This window comes from Notolabrus celidotus, chromosome 13 (genome assembly GCF_009762535.1).
Source record: "Notolabrus celidotus isolate fNotCel1 chromosome 13, fNotCel1.pri, whole genome shotgun sequence".
NCBI classification, from domain to species: Eukaryota; Metazoa; Chordata; class Actinopteri; order Labriformes; family Labridae; genus Notolabrus; species Notolabrus celidotus.
This window is the reverse complement of record NC_048284.1, coordinates 25,930,117-25,955,706: the sequence shown is the minus strand read 5'-3', so window position 1 is coordinate 25,955,706 and position 25,590 is coordinate 25,930,117. Positions and strand designations below refer to the sequence as shown.

General features: G+C 40.0%; 1 protein-coding gene across 1 annotated transcript in view; it reads right to left on the bottom strand.

The window, feature by feature from the left end:
* Window positions 1-1,324: 1,324 nt before the first annotated feature.
* tshr (thyroid stimulating hormone receptor) overlaps window positions 1,325-25,590 on the bottom strand; it is a 29,816-nt gene continuing 5,550 nt past the window's right edge. Inside the window, exons 2-10 of the mRNA XM_034698885.1 lie at window positions 21,053-21,124; window positions 19,939-20,013; window positions 13,915-13,989; window positions 13,208-13,282; window positions 12,497-12,574; window positions 11,831-11,899; window positions 9,200-9,277; window positions 4,649-4,837; window positions 1,325-4,168 (exon numbers count right to left, since the gene is read on the bottom strand). Of these exons, the coding sequence (XP_034554776.1) occupies window positions 2,764-4,168; window positions 4,649-4,837; window positions 9,200-9,277; window positions 11,831-11,899; window positions 12,497-12,574; window positions 13,208-13,282; window positions 13,915-13,989; window positions 19,939-20,013; window positions 21,053-21,124 (2,116 nt within the window). The 3' untranslated portion in view covers window positions 1,325-2,763. The remainder of the gene's footprint in view (window positions 4,169-4,648; window positions 4,838-9,199; window positions 9,278-11,830; window positions 11,900-12,496; window positions 12,575-13,207; window positions 13,283-13,914; window positions 13,990-19,938; window positions 20,014-21,052; window positions 21,125-25,590) is intronic.

Genomic DNA, 25,590 nt, shown 5'->3' with positions numbered 1-25,590 from the left:
TAATTAACCACTAATTGCTACCAGCAAAGTTGGCACACTTAAGTGACTGAAATACTTTATTTTTAGGCCTTTGGCCAGGTTTTCTTCCAATGCGTATTTAATGAACAATATGGCATTCTGATAAAGTCCTTTTGGTTGCATGCCATATGCTCCACCTGGGTAATACCAATGAGCCGGCCCAGAAATCCACACAAGTGTATGAAACAGTGGGATTGTTATTATCTATGGATCAACTGTACATCATGGGAAAATTTGATGACTGTAGAATAAATACATTTCTCATCCTTATTTGTTCTTAATTAATTGTAAGAAGAGTTGAACCACTTTCAGAAAAACATGGAGACAAACATGTCCTACTGTTCTCATTGACTTGGACTTTGTGTTTTGCTCTAGTTATCATTTAAGAGTTTTGTAGGAGGGGGGAACTTGACTCTTCAAGAGGACCATGTATGCCCACTGTTCCATCCAATGTCGTAAGTGATGATGTCAGAAATGCAGGGACTTTATATTTCCAGAAACAAGACCTGAATTGATACTTGTCGACTTTGACCTCCTCCGGAGACTGTTCCATTTCTCTAATGGAAACTTCTGCTCCTCTTTTCAGCCTTCAGTGATTCCTTTCCCATTGTATTTGACTCTGGCAACCTTATCTTGTGTTAGCGAGGTGCATCGTCTGGCCCTGCTTATTTGAAGAATGGCTCAGGGATGGGTTTATTTGAAATACTTCGAAAGGAATGATCATGCAGGCCTGAGAACCAGCTACATGAAGAATGAGAAAATAAGTCCTGTCCTTGTCTCCATCAGTTCTCTGATATTCTGTGTTATAATCCTTTTGGCTTTGAGACAACACTTGACCATTTCATGATCTATATGGAGGTGTGGTATTGGATAGCTCTGCAGGTATGTCACCGCTTGACGTGTTCTTTTTGTAATCAAGTAACCCACTGAAATGTGCAGTGATTTTGATTTTTATCAACCTTGACACACAAACACTTGTGAAACAAGTATGAACTTTGAGTCAAGTAACTGGCAGAGGACAGGAAGAGGCCCTCACAAATGCAGCCAGGCTCATCATACTCCAGGTCTGTGTGCTTAGCGTTTGAAGGGTACATGCTGGACTGTTGTAAATGAGTGATTGGAAGAGATAGATGCAGAGCTGTGGGAAACATTCAGCATAAAATAATGTCCATTTAGTCTGTTTAGAATTTATAGGGCGAGTCAAGTCTGGAATTCAGCAAGCAGATGCTATTTTAAATGTTTTCAACGTTAAAACTAGAAATCCTGCCAAAACAATTCAATACTAGAACAAACTATGCAGCAGCAGTCTTATGAAATATCTCCTTGACAGATTTGCATGAAAAATTAAAAAAGGTGTGAAATGATCCCTCATTCCTGGAAAGGCCTTCCCCCTAGTTTATCCATACAGTGCCTTGAAAAATGTCACCCAGCAGATGAAATGCTATCCAGATGTTAAGCTTCCATCGGCAGAAGGTGTCCTTTAACTCATAATGGCTCTATACCGCTCAAGTTAAAGCGGCTCAGCTCACACATGCCTCAGCTGTATTTACTTTAAGCTCTCCCAGTGAAGGTGAGGCTATCTCTGCTGATTGTATAAGTCACTTGTTTCCGTGAGAGGATGGAAAAATATCACGATCATGCAAGAAAAACAACCACGAAATTCCAGAGGAGACACAAGGCTTTCACAGTATAAAGGTATTTGTGATTATCATGCCTGTCTGTAATTTGTAGAAACTTGCTAATAATCAAAATATGTCTTGTGTTTACTTTTGTAATTGGATCACATGCTCTCTGGAGATGAGGACTTTCCTCTGCAAGCTGTTTTTCTGGATGTAACAAAATGTCTGATGAATAAATTGTGGTTACATATAAGAAATACCCAAACATTACAAAATATGAAATACACACATACTTTATAAATCCAATAAAGTGATACTCTATATGATGCAGATAAAGGCCACATAAAAGTACAATTTGCACAGTAAAAGCCTGCCTGCTTTTCAACATCACATACTTAGTTATACTTGTTCACTGTTAAAAACAAAATGCCCCAGCGAATGGTTCCATTTTCATCCATAAATCACCAAACACTATCATGTATTTACAATGCATAGAGAGTCATTGATAAGACTACAAGAAGTGCAGCGTTTTCCTATTTCCATAAATTGGATAAATATTCCACTGTGAATGCACTGAGCCAGCAGGCTGTCCTTGAACACAGTGAACCAGGTATACAATGTCATCTTACAGTGGCTGTGAAAAAGTCTGTTGTCTTTCCTTTTATATCAAAGTAATATTGTGCAGAGATAATTACAGATTAAGTTATTTTAGAATTAATGATAATGGAAAGATTGATTGTATTTAGAGTTATATACTTGTGCTGGGTTTTATCTTAAATATTTTTCATCTAGTCTCTGCTTTACTCAAGCCACTTCATTTAAATGCAAAGGACAATAGGTGAGATGAAGTCAGGCTCGTATTTCATAAACACCTGATATCCTTCAACAACTGGAACCATAAAATTATCACAGGTGAAATTGTGAAAACAGCTGAACCTGGCCTGAAAATTGAAGCAGATACAGAATCCTGGACCTTTCTGTTAAATATCCAAACAGATCTATCCACAAACACTTCAAGGCCAGTCCTCTCCCGCCTGAACCTGTCTTGCTTTGCTACTTTGAGCTGGTGTTTGGCTCACGTGTTCAGGCTCTGGTTCTCTTCAGGGATCGTCTTCTGGCAGACAGGTTAGTGGTAGGTATGTCCACAGCACTTCTTCAAGTGGATGGGCTCTTCTTCCTGACTTCCCCGTCCACTTTTTCTAACCTTGTCCTTGTCTCTACGGATCTGAGATGTCCCACTGCTGCCCTTTGAGGAGACAGTCTGACCTCTGAACAGCTGCGCTCGCTGCTGACAAAGGCCCACCTTGCTGAGGAGAATGAATATGTCCCCCCTGAAAGCCTTCGTGAAGATGGCGTAGAGGAATGGGTTGGCGCAGGAATTGAGCGGGTAAAAAAGTACCAATAAAATCTTGGAGTTGGACACGGTGATAAGTGGCCGGTCCAGAACAGCTGACATGGCGTAGAAGGAGATAGGTGCCATGCATAGGAAGTCTGTAAAGATCAGGACAGCCATGCGCTTGGCGATATTGGTATCCTTGGATCCAGATCGGTAGTGGGGGTTGTGCACTGCACAGTAGATCTTGACGTAACACGCACAAATAACCAAAAAGGCCAGGATGTTGAGGACCAGCACTGACAAGATGTAGACCTGGGACACTGTGGACTGGGTGTCCATTGGGAGACAAATGCTAACCCTCTGGTAACTGCTCACTCCAACCAGAGGAAGCAAGGCCAGAAGGAGGCAGAAGATCCATCCGCCAAGCATCACCGCTGCTGCATGGTGCAGACGTAGCTTACGATCCAGTCGCATAGCAAAGGTGATCGCGTACCATCTCTCCAAAGTGATTACTGTCAAGGTGTAGACTGAAAGCTCACTTGCAAATACTGTAAAAAACCCTGCGAGTCCACAGCCAGGGCCTGTCTGCCAGTCTATGGCGTGGTTGAAGTACTCAGATCGTGTGTGGAGGTCTACAGAAGCAATAAGCAACAGATAAATCCCCATGCAAAGGTCTGCAAAGGCCAGGTGACACATGAGGAAGCGGGAGACAGACAGCTTGTAGTGGCTTGTGAGCAGCACCAGGAGCACCACGACGTTCCCCAGAACAGCCAGCAGACTCACAAACCACACAGACACTCGCAGGAAGCCAAATCCCATTATGTCCTCACAAGGGTTGAACTCATCAGGGACTGGTGCACACACCACCTCCTCTCCATCCTCACACACCACATAATCATAACGGCTGTTAAAGTCTTGGCTGGTGTCCTCCTGGGGGTTCTTGAGGGTCTCTCCGAAACCCACATCCTCATCTGGCAGGCCCCCGAAGTATGCATGGTAATAGAGGCTGCCATGGAAGTCACCTCTCCTCCAGTCTTGCTGGGTCTCTTTGTGGCCTGCATCATTTTGCTCATCGTCTGGGACTAATTCCACCATGCTGTCTCCTTGGAGGGAAGGCATGCGGAGGGGCCCCACAGAGCGCTTGTGATGCTGGTCTTGGAGAGCAGTCAGGTTACACATCATGTACTCCAAATAGCTGAAAAAACACACATAACAAAAAACTTGAGAAATCGAGTCTAGAGAATCATCTAGCACTATGTTAGACAAACAACACAGCATGCTTCAAACTTCACCAGCACTGAATGTCAAATCAAATAAACAACACATCCAGCTGAGGAAAAGAGATTTCTGTTTTGAGAGTCATTAGTAGTCGAGCTCAACCTTTCTCCTAAAATAACAGCAATGAGTGACACTAATTGTGGCAGCACTGTAAGGAGTTATAGGTAAACACGTCAGGGAGTTCATTCAATCCCTGCCAAAATCCACTTCATACAAGTGCAGCTACTCGGTCACTGTGGTGGTTCATCCAAATATACAGAAAACACAGACTACAAGAGCTTTCTATTGGACTCTGTTTGTCTTTTATACACGTCTTGTGTATCTTCCACTTGACTTTCATGACTCCTTTAAGTACCTTTAATGAAAACAAAATGCAGCAGTAAACTGAAAAGCTCACCTTCTTTTCTTTTTGAGGTTTTTAAAGCCGCAGCAGTGGCTCGGGTAGGTGAGATTGGCCACGGTGAGATGTTTGAATGTTTTGATTGGCGGTAGTTTCTTGAGGGCCCAGGCATTTCGTGCCTTCAGCGCCCGGACAGAGTCCATACCTGTAGTCGGCAGAGAGGTGACCCCAGTGACAGACACGTCTCTTAAAGACAGAAAGGGAATAAAAGAGTTACAGAAGCTACATTATAAATGTGTGATGAAATGATGAAATAACAGCATGGCCCCAGAGTGACATCAATGCTTTGGCCCAAGAAGTTTGAGTACCTCCTTGCCCAGTTTGTGACTTTGTACATTACTCATAACTTGGTGATGTGGTCTTCTTTACACAAGATTTTTACCTGTCGTCAGGAGCCTGTCCAGACTTTTTTGTCTGGGGTGGCCAATCTAGGATACTGATTATGTAAGGGTGTCCTGAAGTATGTGTGCTCACAAATACTTATGAATAGCATTTGTTTATTTTTTCTGTATTCAGTGATCATATCTTCATCAACTACTCACATTAAAGTTTCAGTTAGAAGTACATAAAGCAGCAACCTCTGATGTCGAAAAATTAAGCCAAAGCAGAAGTGTAAAAAACTGCTGTTCCTCAAGTGACCACTTGTGACTGGCTGCAAAATCCAAGAAAGTCCCATTAAAACTCATGTTAAGATGTCCGTCTTAAGAGCAGAAATACTTGTTATAAGCCTGGTATGAAAAACAGCTTTGTTCTGAATAGCACATTTCCATACTCATACACACTGTACAAGGGGTGATTTTTTGGCAAGCTCATTAATTATGAAGATAAGGCTACAAGTTTTGCGTAATAAGGCATAGTTAGGGGGATGGCTGACTTGACTGACAGGTGGGCATAATGTAGTTGTTAACCGGGGCCCGTGTACACGTCCAGCCATTACACAAACGGGACCATTAGTCTTAACGTACCATTATGGAACAGCCCATTTAGCCGTAGCGTTAGCCACATGCACAACTGCAAATAACTGGCCAATTAACTAATTGTGCCATGAAAGCGAGGCTGGTTCAAAACGCCATATGTCCAGGGAACCTCCTGGAAAACCTCTATCCAACAAATTCCAATTGCGCATGCCTACTACGCATAAACAACAATAAACATGGCGAGCGGTACCGGTGTGACAGAGAGTAGATCAAGAAAACACAATGTTTCAGCGGAAGAAGAAATGGACATTTTATTACAAGAATATAGAATGAACAAACAACTATTATCAGCAAGTCAATCGTCAAAGATAACAAACAAGGAGAAAGGGAAAGTTTGGCGTCAGATCTTGAACCAGGTAAATGCGTTCAATCCCTAAATATCCGATGTCGGCACATATTTCATCTTAAACGGTAACGCATAAGCAAGATGTCTGCCATCCTTTAAACAGCCTAACAGGTGCGGTAGTCCTGCCGTTAGCACCTGTAACGGTGAGGTCTACCACCATTAACTTGAATGCTTTGTTGGGGCGTTAACCTGACTCATGCATACTGCTAATCAAGTTATTTTTCACCATTATTACAAACGGCCCGTTTTCATTGCCAATGGCTGGATGTGCATACGGGCCCAGGACTCTAAACTCTGCCTCTTTGCCTCTTGCTAGGTTGACCAAAAGTTAGGCTGAGTCAGCATTTCCAGTCTGTCATTTTTAGGCTTCTAAAGATTTTTCAAGATATCAATGGGTGGTGTTACTGAGACTATGTCCATGCTTTATAGAGTCTATGATGTATATTCATATGCATCCTTTTTTAGATTTTAAAGCAGCAGAGTGGCAACATAAAAATCATCAATGCATTGTTGTTTAAGAACTCAAAACAAGATGTGTCCACAGAAAATCTAAAGTGCTAAGAAAGGAAATGTTACTTTGACATGCAAAGCCTGTTTCAACACAGCCCAAGTAGTTAATTTTAATCTAAGTTCTCCCTCTGACTGCGTAAATAACCAATCATAGTTTTGGAGTGGCACCAGAGGTGGCCAATGAGATTTCAAGGGGGGCCTGTGCCACCCTCCCTTTTGCGCACCCCTGCTGGTTGTCCAACTTTAGCCTTCAGCAAACATGTCCAAATTAATATTAATCTCGCACTTTGATGCCCCTGACATCTTAGAGCAGCTGTGGCCCAGAGGCAGTCCTGATCATTCTGTCCCTGCAGTCCACACTGAGAAGTTCAGAGTTAACCTCAAACCACCTCTTACGGCATCAGCGTGTGTGCGTGTGTGTGTGTGTGTGAATGCCATTAGACTTAACCCTTCATCTATGCAGGAATGTACGTCAGTGCAGTGCAGGCTCCAGCAGTGGTCAGTATAGTCTGTTAGAATATCCGATTTAAATCTCAGTGTCACTCCTGGTGAACGTTTTATCTGTCACTGCAGACAAAGGATGTCTATGTGATCCTGAGAATACCTCTCATGGTTTATGTAAGGAATGTTATGTGACTGATTGTTATGTGTTTGGAGTGCTGAGGTCATAAACGGATCCAAGTAACGTCTCTGGTGCTGCTGATTACCAGCTCTCACTGGATGCTGATAAATTATACTGAATAACATGCTTTCTTTTGACTACCTGAAGGACCAGCCAGCAACATTTTAAGACTTTGGAACAAGCACACTTTCAGCATATCTATATGTGGAGCTGGACATGATGAGACCAGAGAGTGCAAAGATGGGTCAGCAAACAGTCTCCATCTGTTTCCTACAGTGAGCTCCTCACTCTTTGTCATCTTTAAATAATTACATGTGGTATTTCATGTGTTAGGCTATCATGCAAACACCAGTTCATCTCTTTGGGACAGAGATATGCAGGGGATTGAAAATCTCGCCAACATCCTGTGTGATCCTGTTATCAGGACATTCTGTCGATCCCCCCTTCCAGGGGCCGAGAAGGGGTTAAGTTTTCTTTTGCTTTCTTTAGTTTCCTCACCCATTAAAACTCTTAGTCACAGCATCTGCAGATTAATTTCATTAAATAAAAGAAACATCAGCCAAACATCTCCAAGAGCTCAAACTGTTCTTTTTTTGTCCCACTTGCTCTCCTCACCTCTCTGTCCTCTACCCTTTTTCCTCTCATGAGGCACATTGTGTAAGGCAGTGAAAAAAACAGCAGCTTAAAGTCTATGAGTATCAGACTGATTCTGTCATTCGCAGATGTTTGGCCCATGACCTCATGAAGGTAACCTCACTCAGGACATGTTCCTCAGTGGAGCAGAGGAGGAAGGCCTACAGATGAACTTCATTTACCTAACCCAAAACTTAATGGCTACATCAGAGCCGTGGTAGAGGGTTTTGCCATCAAACACCTGTAAAAACGGGAAGTGGGCTTTAAAACCTTAAGAGTATTTTAAAAAAACAACAGTATCAAAGAAATATCTGGAGTTTTTTGCTCACTCACTTGCACACAATGTGGTTCAGTTTTCTTGGTCAAAGACACAGCTGTGGAGGAAAGACGTGAACCCTTTCATGATATACTATCCACCTTCACAGACATGTGTGATGCAGTACGCACATCTGCAATGATGACATTTTTGAAACCTATCTTAACAAGGTGTGAATAATAAAACTACCACACTTAGCGTATTATTAAACAATATGTAGACCTGTAAAACATTCATTTTTAAACACCAATATATCTTCCTCTCTTGCTGAGTATGATGAGTAAAAACGTCCAAGGCAAAAAACCCTTCTACATACATGAAAAGGTCAGTTAGCACATTTGACCTCATTTGTCACTTATTATCTTGTACAAAACTTATTATTGAACTTTGACCTTTCATCAACAATGAAAACATGCAAGCATATTTTCAAATTGTCAAACTTCCCTGAAAATGAACAATGTAACATTAGCCTCAAGTACAAATCCTAGCAAGGTTGGTAGCTCAAAAATAATTCTTAAGTTTTCTAAAAATGAGCTAACATTAGCTATCCTTTAGCCGCTGATCATATTAGGCTGTAGCGATAAACCCCATAAGTGCATCAAACATTGACTGTATATTACTGTCAATGGACAAGGCACCATTTTTTTAACTCTTATTTTGTAGTTTGGCTCATGTTCCATCTGTTATAATGGTGGATGCAGGCTTTAGGACCTATCCTGCGGCCAGTCACCAGGGAGAGCTCTTAAAGTTATGGCTTCACTCGGGATATCTGATGTTCTGTCTATTATTTTAAACAGCTTATGAGTCTTATGTTTGATTTCTACAAGAATAAGTGTGGTTTGTCTTTTATCTTTCAGTATTTTGTCTTTAATGTTCGCAAACTACAAGAACTCTCTGTGAGAAAAGATGGATGTGAGAGTTTTAATTTTTTATTTCATTACTTAAACAACAGATTCCAGCGTTTCAATTTTTTAAATTGTAGTAGTAGCAGAAATACATATTAAATCTGCAAGTTAAAACACTGTGGTGTGCTTCTTGAAGAGCATCAGTATATTTAAGAAAATAAGTGTGAGGTAATAAATGATTTAAATGAAAAAGCAAGTTGATAAGAGAAGCTCAAATTTGCATCCCTTTGGTTACTTACAGAAGCATGGGGCCGCTGATGGTGCCTGCAAAAGCCCTGTCATCCATCTTGGTGAGGTATTTATTCCTGTGCAGGTCACTGGAGAAGAAAACACAAATTTAAGTTTATTAAGAGGAAATATATCCTTCACATTTCAATTTGACTGACAGTGGCAAGGCATGGCATGATGTTTTTCCATCCTTCATCACTGCACATTCCTCTGTTTATTCTCTCTCATTTCATGGGTAAAACATGACAGAAAGGACTGACTCATGTTGTTGATTTAAATTACAGTATAAGACCTTGTGGCCTACACCTTTAACACACTGCTCCCTCACTACACATCTCCCCTCAATCCCTTAAATCTAATAAGGATAATAGAGCTGTAAGGGGTGTGTTTTTCTTGGTCAGGCTGTGCTGGGATCAGATCTCTCCTCAGAGCAGATCAGGCGCCAGCATAAACATCAATGTGCAAAATCTCACTAGTCATAACCAATGGCTTAATTAGCCTCTTATAAGGATGTGTGTAGGTGTTGTAAAAGAATAGAAGTAATATCATTAATATCTCATATCCTGAATATGTAGGATTCTGGACCAGGGGGTGAAAAAAGGAAAACATGTTGCGACAAAAGAAGGAAGGGAAGTAATGCTTACGCACTCTCCGGTATTTTATCCAGATGAGGTAATTGAAAGTGAGTGTGAAATTGATTTCTTCAAGTCTGACACAGATTCAGGGTCCAGTGTCACTGAGTGTTTGGGAGAGTCAAACTCATAATGCAGACTTCCTGATACCCACTCTCGGAAACATTTTTCCCATGAGAAGTCCAGCTCACTAATCAAGAGTTGGGCTTAGGCCCTTTTAGAGTACACATGAGAAGGCATGTTGAAAAGAGACCTAAATGTGATCCTGCTGCTTTTGTAGTACAAATTTGGGCAAGAAATACACATGCCAGATGTCAGTAACTATTTATTCCAGGCAAAATACTGAGAAGCCTCATTTTTTTACCTAGTGAGAGATACTGCACAGGGTAAAAAAGAGTACCTTAAAAACCGATTACCCAAACAGCCCTTTAAAATAGTGAAAGATGTGCACTTATTTACAGCTGAATGATAGTGTTAGCGTGTGTCTAAAAACTCAAACCAACATTGTTAAAAGCATAAAAAAACATATGCAACTGGAACATTGTTGCTTCTTGCGGAAAGTAAAATGAGGCTGATTGTGTTGAATATGAAGCTAAAGCCTGTTAGCTTACTGTTGGCACAAAGACTGGAAACAGGGGGACCGGTGAAAGTTCTGTTCACAACCTGGGGTTAAACACAACTTGTTTTTGTAACATTTATACGTATTTTCAAAGATAACATGAGGTGTATCATGTTAGTATGTAACTCTATTTTTTTTACACTCAGGACAGTATTGACACAATCTAATGATAACTAAAATCCCATGTAATTTACTTCAAAAAAGGTAGGTTATAGATATTTATCTTATTTTTTCTGCTGGATCGCATGGTTTGATTCTGTGAGTCATGTATGTGTGTTCCTGCATGTATTTGTAACAGTGCACATCAAAAACATTGGGTATGATAGTAAGCTTGGTGGTATTGATCGAACAGATGGAAAGCTCTGGAGCTTGTCCTGTTGGCGAGGTCTTGGACCAGTAGTTAAAACCTGTGCAGCGGCTGACCGTGCTCACACTGTCAGGTCACCAGCAGATCGGAATGGCACCAGCCTCAATCCAGGGATTCAAGATCCCAGGTCTCAGAGCTCTCCACCACTCTTTGAAGGAAGTATGGATTATAACTCATGGCTTTTGAAATGAAGGTCATAAATGTAGCTTCATCTTTAGCAAACAGACATGGCAGTGATATCAACCCTCTTATCTTACTCTTAGTTGGAGAGCAGAAGAAAGTTTTTTAATAACCTCAGACTTTCTCTCAAATAGGCAAAGTGTAAATAATAGGTCCCATGTAAGAAAAACGTATCGTTCCATGCCTACACATGTATATATGTTTGTCATCCTCCAACCTAGCAATCTTGAAATATGGAAGCCGAAAAGCCTTTGCATTGTTTCTGGAGCTATCTTACTGGGGAAACTTAGCTTCTGCAGGGTGATTTCAGCTGCTCCTGTGGTGATGTCATGACAGGAATGATTGAATAGGAGGCAAAAATGCAAAATCACATCCCCTCCCATTGTTCTTTATCTTTCACAACAACATGCTCTCTAGAGTTAGTACTAATGTGTTTGCTTGTTGGACAGAGTGTCCCTTTGTGTTCATTTTTACAGTTTATCACAAGAAACATTTTGCTTGGTATTGGTACTTCTGGAGTGTTTTCCGCTTCTGCATCCGTCTGCACTGGTCTGCACCCTCTCCCCCCTCAGACAACATTTACGCAGCCAATCAGCACAGAACCTTATTATCTTAGCATCTCCACCAATTCAGATCACTGCATGGATAATTAGGTTAGAGACTGAGAGATTTTCACTTCCACCCAGATCTTCCCAAGAGGTTCAATATGTGGGATTCTTTTTTTGCAACTGAATTCAAAATCTTACTTAAAAGACAACTAGGACATGTTGTAAACAGTTAGAAATACCATTTTTTGAAACCTTTGAACAGAGCTTGTGTAGTTCAAATTGCATACAATACTTACACTTGATCTAGCTTGGTACCATTAAATGCATGGTGTTGGATTTCTCTGAAGCCATTTCCATAGAGCATCCTGGAACAAATGAAGACATTTCTACTGTATCAACAAAAAGCACTGATAAGAATAAGTCTCTAAGGGTCTCTCAGAGTTCAATCACAAATCTACTAAAACATCTTATTTGATGTATTTATGCTTAATCCATTTCAAGGCAGCAGTGGCAGAGATAAATAAGACCTACTTATTTAAAATTCTGTGGTGAGGTTTTAACTGTCTGTGCAATTCTGTGGCTTCTAAGCCCAATATTTCCTGTAATATGCTGTTTTGGGGATAAAAACTGCAATCCCTCTACCCTCGAACCCAAGCCTAAATGCAACACATGATAGCTTGTTGTTTATGAAGGTCTTTGTAAAGTTGTTCTTCGCTATCTCTGGTAGATTCACATGAGTTCAGAGTGAGGACATGTTTCAAAGTGAGGTCATTTTGGCCACTGCTTCTATTTTAGGGTTTCTGTTGGATTTGGGGATAAAGGACAAAACTGTTTTGAAAGCAGTCACTATGCACTCTACAGCTATACAGGGGTATAGTTCTTTTATCGTATAGTTTTTGTGTAAAAATTTATCATAGAAGTATATACATTGCATGCATGTGGTTGCTTAGCAGATGTCTTACACTGTCAGCACGTTGTTTGTGATGCCTTGGAATGAGTTGGCTGGGATCTCAGTGATAAAGGGATGATCAACAATTTCCCTGGAAAGAAAGACACCAAATAAAAAGAATGAAGATGCTAATAAATACCCTGCTTTTCAGGTTACAGAAGTTTAGATTAAAGTGGCAGAGGAATGATGAATTCATTCTCAAGGATTTTTACTTTGTATTGCATGACATCAAAAGTAAGGGGATGGTACAAATATGTTACAGTGTATATTGTTGTACAATGCCCAAAAAGAGACGCATAACCTTGTAAACACAGAAAGTACACACTGTGCTTTATGTGGCATCTTGAGTTACACACAATTTGTGAAGTGATCTTGTTTGTGGTGGCAAATCTCTCAATTTAGCCCTAATCTTCATGCTTTTCCCCTAATGTATTTATCATATTTTATTGCTTGTCTCAAAGCAAAAATGATGAAAAACTGAAAACTGTCTTTGTAATGGAAACACATCCATCTTTCTGTTTCTTAAACAGTATATAATGTAGAGCATGAATAAGCGGATAATAGCTAATCATCTTGCTGACAGTCTCGTTAGTTTATGATGGCTAGAGTAATAGCTCCAGATTAATGTGGCTATTAATTGCTGACATTAAAATGCTTCAAGTTGTAGTTTTAGGAAGTATGAAAATTGATTGGTTTAAAAAGTTGAATAGATACACCAACTTACAGGATGAAGTTCATGTCATTGGAGTGGATGTTGCTCAAGTCAGGAAAGAAAGTAAGGCCTGTATTGAAAATGCCCCTGAGGAGGAAAGAAGACAAACAGTAAGAACATTCAAGAACACAACGAATGCTACACAAACTCCTGTGAGGATGGTTGAAAGTGATAGGTGTCTTTTTGATGTTTTGGCTCTATTGCGTTAATAAAAACACTGTGATCCAAAAAGGCCCTACATTCTGGTAGATGACATCATATAATAATAACTAACCCAATTCATTTCTGCCGTATTTATTTGTGACACCAAACAGTGTAGTCTTCTGCCAAGCCACAGTTTTTTTAAGGACTTTTAAGTAACCATGAGATCAGGCTTAAGTACACAGCTGTGGCCTGCTTTGAGGAAACAACAACCTATATTTTTCTAGCGAGTCAAAAGTTTACCAAAGATTGACATCTTTCCTTCTCAAGCCAAATACGTCAAATATCTTTTAAGTTATTTAGAGTGTGCACTCACTTTTCTGAAGTTGACCTGTACCGCTGCATTAAACTCAAATAAGGCACAACTCAAGTCTTGTCCAACAATGCTATGAGAATATCACAATGTCTAAATTATTGCCAGACTAAAGCATTTTAAGTATAAACCACTCATCTTTTTGGATTACCATAATGGTGTCAGTATGTGGAATTCAATGAGAAAAGAAAGGAAAAATACTCACAGGTATTTGAGGTTTGGGAGATTTTTAAAGGCTTCTGGGTCAACGTAGGTCAGACTTTTTGCATTACGTAGCTCTCTGAAAGAACAGACAAGGACAAGGTTGACTGAAAATGCTCTTACACACAAACAACAACTAATTTGGAGCACAAATTAAAGACGCATTTAGAAACACACACTGTTTTAAAACTTGCTGACAGCACAGGGCAAGGTGCATGCCAGCAAGCAAGAAGGGAAACTCAGTGCAGACAGCCAGGGCCGGAAGTACAGTCCAATTAGTGTTTCATTAGTGTGTTTACTCTGGTCCGCCCTGGGCTGAACACCTCTCTCTGCTGTCTGAAGACATGTGGTTCTCTGGAACGTGTGTGCTGGCCCTTCTTCACACACCTGGCAAACCACAGTGAGTCCAGCAGACAGACGTCAATATAAGTCTCTTGAGTGGGAGAAGTTCATCATCCTTGAGCTGCTGTGAAAAGACTGGAGCTACACTGAAATGTCAGGAGGTTAATTTAATATTGGCTAATGAAACCATTAAAAAGTCTGTCAGGCAGACTACTAAATTTCTGAGTGGCAGCAACTAAATGGACTCAAAGAGTTTGAATCGTTGTCACAACTATGTAACCTTCAAAATTAAGGATAGTAAAAAAGTGTTGTCTGGAATTTAATTAACTATACTCAGCTGTATCATTAATACAGTTTGTTCTAAATGGTTGATGGATGGTATTTCTTTCCTCAGGAATCTGTGGATGGTCATTTAATCTAAAATATCTTAACAAGTTTGTATACTTGAATCTATCTTTTTTAAACACTCCACACGTTTCATTTTTCAAAGACTAATAGTATCATCTCCTTTTTAGAAAATGAGCAGACTCTACACAATCTAAAGGAGAGGCTACTAAAATGTTTAAACCTTCTTTTAATTTCTTCATGATACAGCAAATATATGGACATAGTTTTCTGGGTACCTAGGGGGCAGAAGAGCAAACAAATAACAACAGCATACTACTGCCTGAAAAAAAGTTGTTAGGGTGAGGATGAATAAACTATAAGTGAACACGTGCCAAAAGATGCAGTTCCTCGAATGGCCACTTGAGGCACCAAAACAAGATAATCTGTCTTAGGACCAAGCAGCAACCTCCGGTCTAAATATGAGTCCAATGCGGAAGTGTTAAAAGCTTCAGTTCATCGAGGATCCACTTGAGGCTGGCTCCGGAAGTACCGGAAGTCACATACACATAAATGGGAAAAAGACAATCTTTACAGCAGAAATAAACATGTTTACAGCCTGGTACAAAATACGAGTGTAGTCTTGATAGCTGATTTCTCGATGTGCTCTCACTACGAGGGGGCTGATTTTTTTTCTAGCGCGACAATTCGAAGATATTGAGATTACTAGTCTTCCAATGAGAGGCACAGCTGCCTGTGGGAACGCTGCAGCTGTGGAGGCTCAAACTCCGCCTCTTCACGCCACACTGGCTCAACAGCAGCAATATAGCCGACGATTGGTCTCTAAACAGTAGGGCTGTCAAAATTGCTCCAAAATGACGTTCGAATATTCGCTCTAAAAAAATCCCAGAGGTTCGAACCATTCGAATATCTATATTTGCGAATTATGTCAATAACAGACAAACTAATACAAGGAGGCATAACTACTTGCAGATGTATTTTTATTTAAGATATAACATGCCTAAAACATACCTACACGTTACAAAACAAGTAAATTACCTAATGGTCTATATCTTAACACTTTGAAGGCCGGAGACCTCTCGCTTGCTCGCTCGCCCCCCTCTCCTCTCTGTGCGCAGTGCGCTGAGTGAGTGCTGAACAAGACTTGTGCGAGCAATTAAAGGTCCCCACTCTTGTCCCTAATATAGGCAGGCTTCATTCAGTGATTGAAGCAAATATTATTAACATTAATTGAAGTTAAAAACGAAAAAGTAGTCCACTTACATTCTTGGCGCTTGTATAAAAAAAAAAAGGAAAAACTGCATTTTATCCCAGTGTCACTGATGGTCGGGCTCTTTTAGTCCACTGTCAATGTAGGGTCTTAGGCCTGACAGGTTATTTGCCAAAAACACAAACTAGTCCACATGTGAAGAGGCCCGATCTCCTTTTATTCACTATGTTCCCAACGGAGGAAAAGACGCGTTCAGAGCGCACTGAGGATCCGGGGACGGAAGGATTTCTCTCTGCCGTCTGCTTCATGCTGTGCATGTGTGACTCCTGTGACCTGTCCCTGACCTGTCATGCAGTGCGCCCACTCGCAAAGCAGCCGCCGATGTGTTTTTTTCCACAGTCGGATATTAATTTTCACAACCGAATCTGCGTTTTTTTTAAATATTCGAATATATATTCGAATTTAGAATATTCGTTGACAGCCCTACTAAACAGCTCTTCAGAAACAAATGGATGAGGCCACGGATACTACGTCCATATTTTATGCAGTCTATGCTTAGGACCCATATTTGAATGCCCAACTAACTCTGCAGAAATAGTCATGTTATAGTGACCGATACGGTTAACCTATCTGCAACATCCGGATAAAAAAACTTTGTAGAAACATGCTGTAAATTCTGAAAAATGAATAAATCCGAAACATATTTTAGTGAGAAATTGCTTCTGATGTTTATCTAGTTCTGCTAAAGTCCCTGCTTTTAAATGTGGTTGAGGCTAGCTAAAACTCAGTTAGCTATCTCTTACAGCTGTAAGGCTTTGAAGACAGAGTCCACAGTAGCTTTGAAGCTACATTAAACTTTCAGCAACTGTAATTTAAATGTTACTCTCTGTTGTTCTCTAAACAAATTTGTTGAGTTCAAATAATTTGATGAGGGGAAAACACTCCAGTGAGCAGCCCTGGTGGCCTGCAGCACTTCTGTTGTCATGTCTGGATTTGCACCTCTTTTCTTTTGCATCTGTTTTTGAATTTAGAGTGTTATTGTATTTGCTGAATTTTTATGAAGTTGTTTCAGCTTGTAGGACACCTTGTTTCCTTTGTAGCTTATTTCCATCATTGCATTTATTTTGGACTTTTGCATTTATGTGCTTCTTTTTTGATTTTACAGCAGCTTGCAAGAGATTTTTTGGGTCATTGCAAATCAGTCAGCTTTGTCGGCAACAATAGTTCATAGCCTAGTACAGAAAATGGTTTTGGGCTCTGTAAGTAATGGTCTTTTCATTTTTGTCCAAAAAAAAGGACACTGGTGATGAGCAGCTGGTGGAAATTCATCCACCATCTGCTCATAGTGTGTGAGAGTAAAAAGCAAGTTTGATATGTTTCACAAGCTCCCATGATTTTTTCTGGTATTCAACTCTCAGGTTAGCTACTATCACAAATACAGTCTCATTCTGTGAGAACACAGTAGTCAGAAATCTTATTAGCTAGTAAGAGACAGTTTCTTTGGCTTTGACCGCTTAGCATTAGCCAACCCCTTGCAACTTTTGCTCCACACTCTTGTCCAAGTATGGTAACCTCTGCCTCCATACAGATATGTATACTAAGAGCCATAATGCCAAACTCAAGACTTCAAAACAGCAGCCCACAAACCAATGACTGAAATCACAGTGTCTGTGTCCTATAAACAGTCTTTGTTAGCTATCCAGCAGCTATTAGAGTGTCGTTGGCTCAGTAGTAGAGCCGGTAATCTCTCGATTCGAAGGTTTTATCCCAGCTCCTGCATTGTACATGCAGAAGTGTCCTTAGGACAACAATCATTACTGACATGCAAACAGCATTTTGTACTGCAGCCTATGCCGTCAGTGTAGAAATGTCTGCATGGATTTGACATGAAAAGTATAAGTGCTTTGAGTGATCTCAAAAATAGAGCAGCAGTGTATTAGTACAGCACATTTACCATTTATAGGGTAATGTAAGCATTTAACAAGAGTCTTGTTTATGGCTGAAAGACAAATGTCAGTACAATACTGGCTGTTATTCACCATCAGATTTGGTGATCACCTAACTGGTTTTAAATGCTACATTTGTTCTATATTCAGTAGCCATTCACAAACTCCATGCGTTTTGGTAAGTGCCAGGCAGTGTGTTCATCAGACCTTTTTTTGTAGCATTATTTACGTCATAATGTAAAATATTTTCTGTGCTAGTACTTTAAACTATTCCTGTTGACAGGCACAGATTATACATAGGGAGAACCAGGATATATAAGTCCCACGTTGGCCACTGTGATGGCCAATCAGATTTCAAGGGTGGCTAAGGCAACCCCTTAGCTCTGCCCCTGATGTCATAGCATCCCTTGCAATGTACTGTACATAGCAACCGTCACCGTTTACTCACTGCTTCTTAATTGACATAGGACAGCAGAATCCCCAGGTGAAATGGGAAGGAAGAAAGAAGAGGCTGAGCAGTGAGGGAGAGAATTAAAACAGGAAGGCCTTTGCTGGATACAGCGACTTGCAACAAAATAGAGTTATAGTAGATATTATTGCATTACTTTCAAGTCAATATTTGGGCTATTATGAGTTTATTGACAGAAGGAACAGTAGATAAGAGTCGAAAACTGGGGAGAGGGTGTGAGGAATGACGTCAAAGGACCGTGGGTCAGAATGAACCCAGGCTGCCTGCTTCAAGGACTCTGACCTCTGTACATGGGGCACATTATTTAACTGCTGAGCTAAATCGGAGCCCCTAGAGAGAGTGAGAGACAGAGACAGAGAGAGTTAATAAATTATTTTCATCTGTGTGGACACACATACATGCCACCCCTGTGCAAGTAAGTACCCCTGTTTAGCCCCCTTAGTCAAAGAGTCTGGACACGCCCCTGGTTTAATAACCCATATCTTGTGTTAGATCCAAACCTTTTTTTCAATAAATGTCTCAAAAGATATTTCAAAAGATGTTCAAGTCCATTTATAGGTTGATAATTCTTGCACTTCATTGTATCCCTGAGCTGTTAAACTGCCAGTAAAAAGACTGGCCAAAATTCCTGACATTGGTGGTTTTACTTGATGCTGGCAGGATACAACCTTCACCCAGCCCCCTCTGAATTCTCAGCTTCGACTGCAGTCCCTGAACCACAGCTGCTGTCGGCCTCAAGCAGCCAACAGGAAGCCGAGCATTAATTTGCGTCTGACCCTGAAGGAAACCTGAGAGAGATGCCATTATCTGATGTATGGCATTGCACCACACCAATCAGAGGCAAATGGGCCCCGGAGATCCAAAATACACCACCAGAACAAAGATATAACCCTCAGCGAGCAGTCTGAATGATGGTTTCTGTCTGTATTTGGATGTCTGGAATTCAGCAGCTAATTAGGAAAGACTTAAAGGAAGCGTGATTTAGATAAAAATGACAGCCAAATGATGTGCACACATTCATTTAGCCATGTCAAATTAATTTCTGTAGACATGTATTATAGTTACTGTCTCGTACTGCGACCCACTCTCACATTTTATGCTGTTAATAAAGAGTGGAAACAAATTGCATACACACAAACTGCTGTGTTACAAGATGCTGGAACAAATCATTCACATAGGCAGGGAAGTCTTGCTGTAATATATGAAGTGCTAGGAGGTGTTGGAAAGTGTGTGGTCCACCCGGAGCCTCAGCCATAAATCTCTATACCATAATTGAGAATAGAGTGCACCTTGCAAGACTTTTTCCCTTGAGCTGCTTCAACACGAGCTGGAGCATTAAGAGACAAGAAGAAAAACCAAATACTAACTCTAACTCACTGATTCTAGAAGTTTGATTAGCCCAGGCACAGCTATGATACTAAGTTATTCTATTGAATTGAAGTCTTTCACATCCATTTGCATGCTGCAGTCTCGCAACTGGGTCTTTTTTTACCTTACTTCAGGAAGTCTTAGCTGTTCTGTGGCCCCATGACCAGGAGCAGTAAGCAGGGGTATAGGAGCGAAGGAGAGAAATAAGCTGCTAATGTGTTTCTTCCTTGCTTTCATTTGCTGCCGGCAAGTTTTAAAATTAAACATTTTTCCTCTCTAGAGAGAGAATAGAACAGCTTAATCAATAAAGATCGATAAAGAGTGTGCCCTTTTCCTTTAGTTACTCACATGTGGGTGATTTTCTTCAGGCTGTAGAACGAGTGCCTCTCCAGCCTCTGCAGTGTCACATCCACCGATATATATCTAAAAGAAATACACACAGCTTTAACCAAATCTAATGCACAAATCGTCTTTGTTATATCAGTTTAATGGTGTGTTTCAAAGCATCTGTCTCATTTGTTTAAGGAGGTACCGTGCAAATGAAACATTAGACCTGTTTTCATCAAAGAGTCTCCGTGTGCGGCTCAAGAAATTATCCTAGAGCTGCAGCTCTTTCCTGAATTTATCATCCTACCTTGTCTTAAGCCTCTAAAGACACGGGTTATTTTACAGGTATGCACCCCACGTATACATTACACAGTCATCAGTCACTCTTCTCCCATTTATTTTTACTTGGTAAAAAATATGCTCTTCAAATAAACCATAAACTTTGCAGCCGAGCAACCTTAAAGACGACTTCCAAAAGAGAAACGTGCTCTGTTTCTTTACAGCTGTTGATACTTAATAAAGCAAAACTCAATTTTCACAAAATAAAATATTAGGTAGGAGAATCTGGCTATGTTGTTAGTTTTCAATAATGCAATCTATTATTTTAAATGCTAAACAAGGAGTCAGTGGAAACACTGTCCGTGTGCACTTTGGCTGTCTGAGGCGCACAGAAAACTTCTAATCCACCTCTGTCTCCCTTCATGCATGACTTGGACGCAGACGTCAGACTCAGCGGCCTGGGATCGAGTGTATATTTTACCTCTGCATGGAGACTTCACCTCTACTGGGAGTCTAAAATCACCACACACCCAAAAACCTCTGCTGGGATACAGAGCTGATGTCCAAACCTCGCTGTGGTTAAAGGACCAACATTCCTATTGAAGGAACGCATTTAGTGCTTCCAGCTGTGATTAGGAGCCGGGGTGATACTAAGCAGAGAGTAAATCATCCGCTTGGGTGGGAGACAGAAAGGAAAGGGTGGGCAGTTTGGAACTTTGATAGCTTCCCACTATTTTCGAGAAAAGCAGCTGAAAGAAAACAGGTGGATTCAAGCAAGTGTGTGGATTTGTGTCTAAAAACAGGATATGTTCTAGGCTGTTCTAGGAATAATAGCACTGAATACTTTGCTACTCACATTCTTGATATGTTGACCATGTTTGCGAAGGCATCTGCTGTTATTGATGAGAGACGGGTCTCAAAAAGCCACCTGGTTAAAGGACAAAGACAGATCTTTTAGCTTTCACAAACACATTTTACAGCAAACATGTTGCATGACTTTTTCATTAAGGAGGTGTGTGCTGACATCTTCACAGATATGGTTGGATATTTTGGCAACAGTACTTATTCATTTCGTTGTCAGGAGTTAGGTATGAAGACTGATACCACTCTTACATCTGCCTGTAACTGGAGCTAGCAGCCTGTTAGCTCAGCTTGGTGCAAACACGGAAAACTGCTAGTCTGTACAAAGATAACTAAATTTCTTAGCACTACAGATATGTATGTTTAGTCAGTTAAATGATTAAACATCATCAACCCTAAAAGTCAGAATCACAACTACAAGTCTGTAAAACAAATCATTCACGTGTTTTATTTTATAAAATAAAATACAACTTTTTTTTTCAAATAAAAAGTAAAATGTTGTATTTAAGCTATATTGTGTCTATCCCAGGCTGTAGCCCCAGGTAATGGCTACAGTCATAATGCTCTACCTGGATGTAAACAAGCACAGATGGCAGATGGCAGCCTCATAACCTAAGTTGTGTTTAGTCTGTCTGGTTAAATTGTCAGATAATCAGTCCACTAGAGGAATGGATAACGAGCATGCAGATCTTAACCTGCAATGGAGCACCTAATGGTGGTGCTAGCTCTGCTAATGTTAGCCACAATCTGCAAAATATTTTGACATGATACACCTGTTGAGTCTATGACCCTGTTTTTAGCTGTGTTAACTAAATTGAGATGAATCTCGTCTGTTTTCTGTGTTTTGCACCTTTATACTAGTCAGTTAGTTGTAATGTAAATTTCTGTTCAAAAGGAAAGAAAATTAGTCACTTTGAACATCCGTACTAAGCACCTTAATAATCTGCATAAAGCATTGTTTGTGTGATAATCTATCAGTAAGAGTAATGTTCCAAGCTACTTCCTGGTGTGGGGAATATTTGGAGTTGCTGCTGGTCACCTGATATTTGCTGTGGCAAAGAGTAAGCCTTAAAAGCACTTATGTAAGTGACTAATTTCTGAGAAACTGTGAAATTTCTATTATAACTATAAATTCATATTCAAGGTAAAGATTAATCAGAGATCAGTGTCTTCTCTTCTAGCCCTCAGCAACAATATAAAAAAACTATGACCCCAAAAATAAACATAAAAAAACTGCACCTGGGAATGTTCTGAGTATAACGGCCCAGAGGAATCTGAAGCAGTGTAAAAAGCTCAAGAATGTCCTTATACAGTATATGAAGTGATTCTGCTGTCAAAAGTAAAATGTAACAAACAGCATGTTGTCTTTGAAATTTTCCAGTAGTTCAGACGAGTATATAACAATTAAAATGAAGGAGATGTTATGCACGTTAAAAAAGAGGGGGCAGATAAAAGCCCAACACTGTTAAACCTCAGCATGAGATGAAAGGTTCCTCTAATGCTTTTATTGAAACAGACCCCCTGTTCTTGAAACAAACGAAAAACAAAGACCTGGATCAGACTAGACCTGAGCAGGCAGCCAAGAACAACAATGTCTGCGTCTGTTTAGGAAAGAAAGGTTAGGACCTGAGCTTGAGATACGTATATACACAGACTTAAATGTTCTTCCATAGAGCCCAGCGTTATACACTGTGAAAAACCAAGGACTGAGTTATGAGAAAGATAACATTAACACAGAGACATTTATTCCAACATTTTACCCAAGTAAAACAGAAGAGTCATTTTATAATTTGAAAATAAATACCTTAAGTAATTTGCGATTTCAAGTAGCATGAAGTTTGATGGTTATATCAAAACTACTCTTGTCTGTAAATGAAAAGCTAGTTAGCTAAGCTTAGCATAAAGGCTTAAAACAAGGGGAAACAAATGGTCTGGCTTTGTCCAAAGGAACAAAAGCCTCACCTACCTGTAACCATACAGCTGACTAATTTTAATTTCCAATCTATCTTTTTAAAACTGTACAATCTGTAAAGGGACCACCAGTCAAAATGTGTAGCTTGTTGAATTTGTTTGAGTTAAAACAGGAGAAGTTGGTTGTGATTGGAAATGAAGATAGTTAAAATAGTACATATAATTTGAGTGAAATACACTTTTAACTTTCTTGCTTAGGGTTACATAAAAAAGAAAATCAGTAGTGCTTATTTCTGAACACTAAATACAAGAAAAATGACTGACTGTTAGCCTATCCAAGCATACAGACTGGGGGAAACAGCTCATCAGTCAAATACACCAAATTATATCAACCAGCAACTCAAAAGCTCACAAATTAATATACAATAATTTGTTTAAAACTGAAAACCTGTGTGAAAAAACGAACCCCACTATTAATACCTTCAATACTATGAAGAGAACCAGAAGGTGGTTAGCATAGCTTGGCTTAACATAAATGCTAAAAAATAAAAACCCTGACATAACTAGTCTTGCTCCGTACAAGATGTACAACCATTACACCTGCCAACACGTCTCACACCCACTCTTTCACACATATCTCATTTGTTGATTATGTACCAAATACAACATGTCAGAGTTTTATGAGGGCTAACATCAGGGTGACCAGACGTCCAAATATGTTCATGACCATCCTGTTTTCAAGCTCTGTGTCCTGTGTCCTGAAAAATATCAGCAAAACCCTAATATGTCCCAGTCTTGGACAATCCCCCTGTCCTGATTTTAACCATTTGAATTACCACAACAATGCACCATGCTTGCAACACTGATCTGTCTGTATAAACAATATGTCAATCTATGTTGTTGCCAAGGCTACAGCTGTTTTAACCAATAGAAATGCTTTTTTCTAGATGTCATGCTGAAAAGGAAGACATGCATTTTCTAATGAGTTCCTTGGAAAACACTGACCTCTGAAGCACTTTCAATGGTGTTGAAAGCTGCAGTGATGAATAATCCAATTGGACCACATTGTACATGAGGCAGGGATGTGATTCTTAACTAAATATAACATAGAGAAAGCTGTGATCAGTTTAGATGGCATTGAAATTCAGTAGTTGGTGGATAGATCTGTATTTGGAAAGTTGGGGCTAATTTACTCTGAAATGAGAACACAGTCACTTTTTCTTGTGGATGCTTCTCAGAGTGCTCAGTTAAAGGCTACTTTCTCACTGTGTCTCTCTCGACGCCCAGTTGATCAAAATCAAGATTTATTTAAAACAACAGAGATCCACTCTTCATTGGACTGAGAGTGCTGCTTGGCCGTATGTGTAACAGAAATGAAACACAGTCTAAATTATGTTGAAGTTTTACAACATTTGACAATTCTCTAGTTTTTAATCAAGTGCACAAAATAATTTAAGTCATGTTACTATACGTAGATAATTGTATGCAACCTGAGGCTTTATAAATCATGCAGTGTTGAAATAGTGCTGAACAGACTTTTATATCAAATAAAATGATGCAAACTGGATCCATATGCACAATTAAAGTCATCTGATGAACCATATAACTAATATTACCTTAATTTCTAAGCTAAATGTCATTGTAAAATATAGAAATGTAGGTATGTTCCTGCTTTTTTGACCGATGACAGTTCCATCCTTTACGTGGCTTCGCAGTACATTTAAGTGTCTCTATTTGGAGGTTTGAAAATATGGTCACCCCTTACCAAACAACACAAATGATTTGTCTTAACAGTAAATTTCTTGGCTAAATTCTTTCTTCCCAGCAACTCCTTTTACACATAGGGTTGACTGAACAAGTAAAACATGTTTAGTGGTATGTTTTGATGTGTAAAATCAAGCTAAAAGGCTAATGGCTGCATTTTCACATCTAGTCAGTGATGTTAAGAGAGATATTAACCCTCTCATCTAACGCCTAGTATCAAAAACAAATTAGTGTAGGCCTATCACCAAAACTTTCAACCTTTTTTAAGTAAAGTTTTTGCATCATTACTTTACTAGTCAAAATGTGTTATTATTTCTGTAATCTTGCTGCATATTTTGTTGTGGTGGAGTTACATCAGAACATGATAACAGAGTAAAGACATTAAGATGGTAGCCACGTGTTGCTGTGATGTAAGTCACAGGGCCACCCTGCAAGAGGCACAGTAATCATTTGTTTCACTGCGTCTCGTATCAACCAGCAATACCTTTGGCTCCTCAGGGAAACAATAGACTAATTCACAGACTGAGATCTGGCCTGTGGGTCTCAATCATGCATACAGTACATGGGGGGGAGTGGGGGATCAGTCAGTCTGTCAGTAGACACGGGAGCAAGGCACCCTGCACATGCTTTGACACACTCAAACAAACATGGGGAGACAGAGCAGACCCTGACACCAAACACCCTCTGTAAGAACTGCCACGCTCAAACACAAATATCCAGTATAAATTCTCCCTCAGGAGCGTGTGGAGAAGACCAATGAGCCCATCTCAGAGGTTTGAGACCAAAAGTACTCCTCCAATTTGTCATTTTGAACAGAAACCTGTGAAAACAAACAGGTGGGGAATTGAGTTTGAAGTG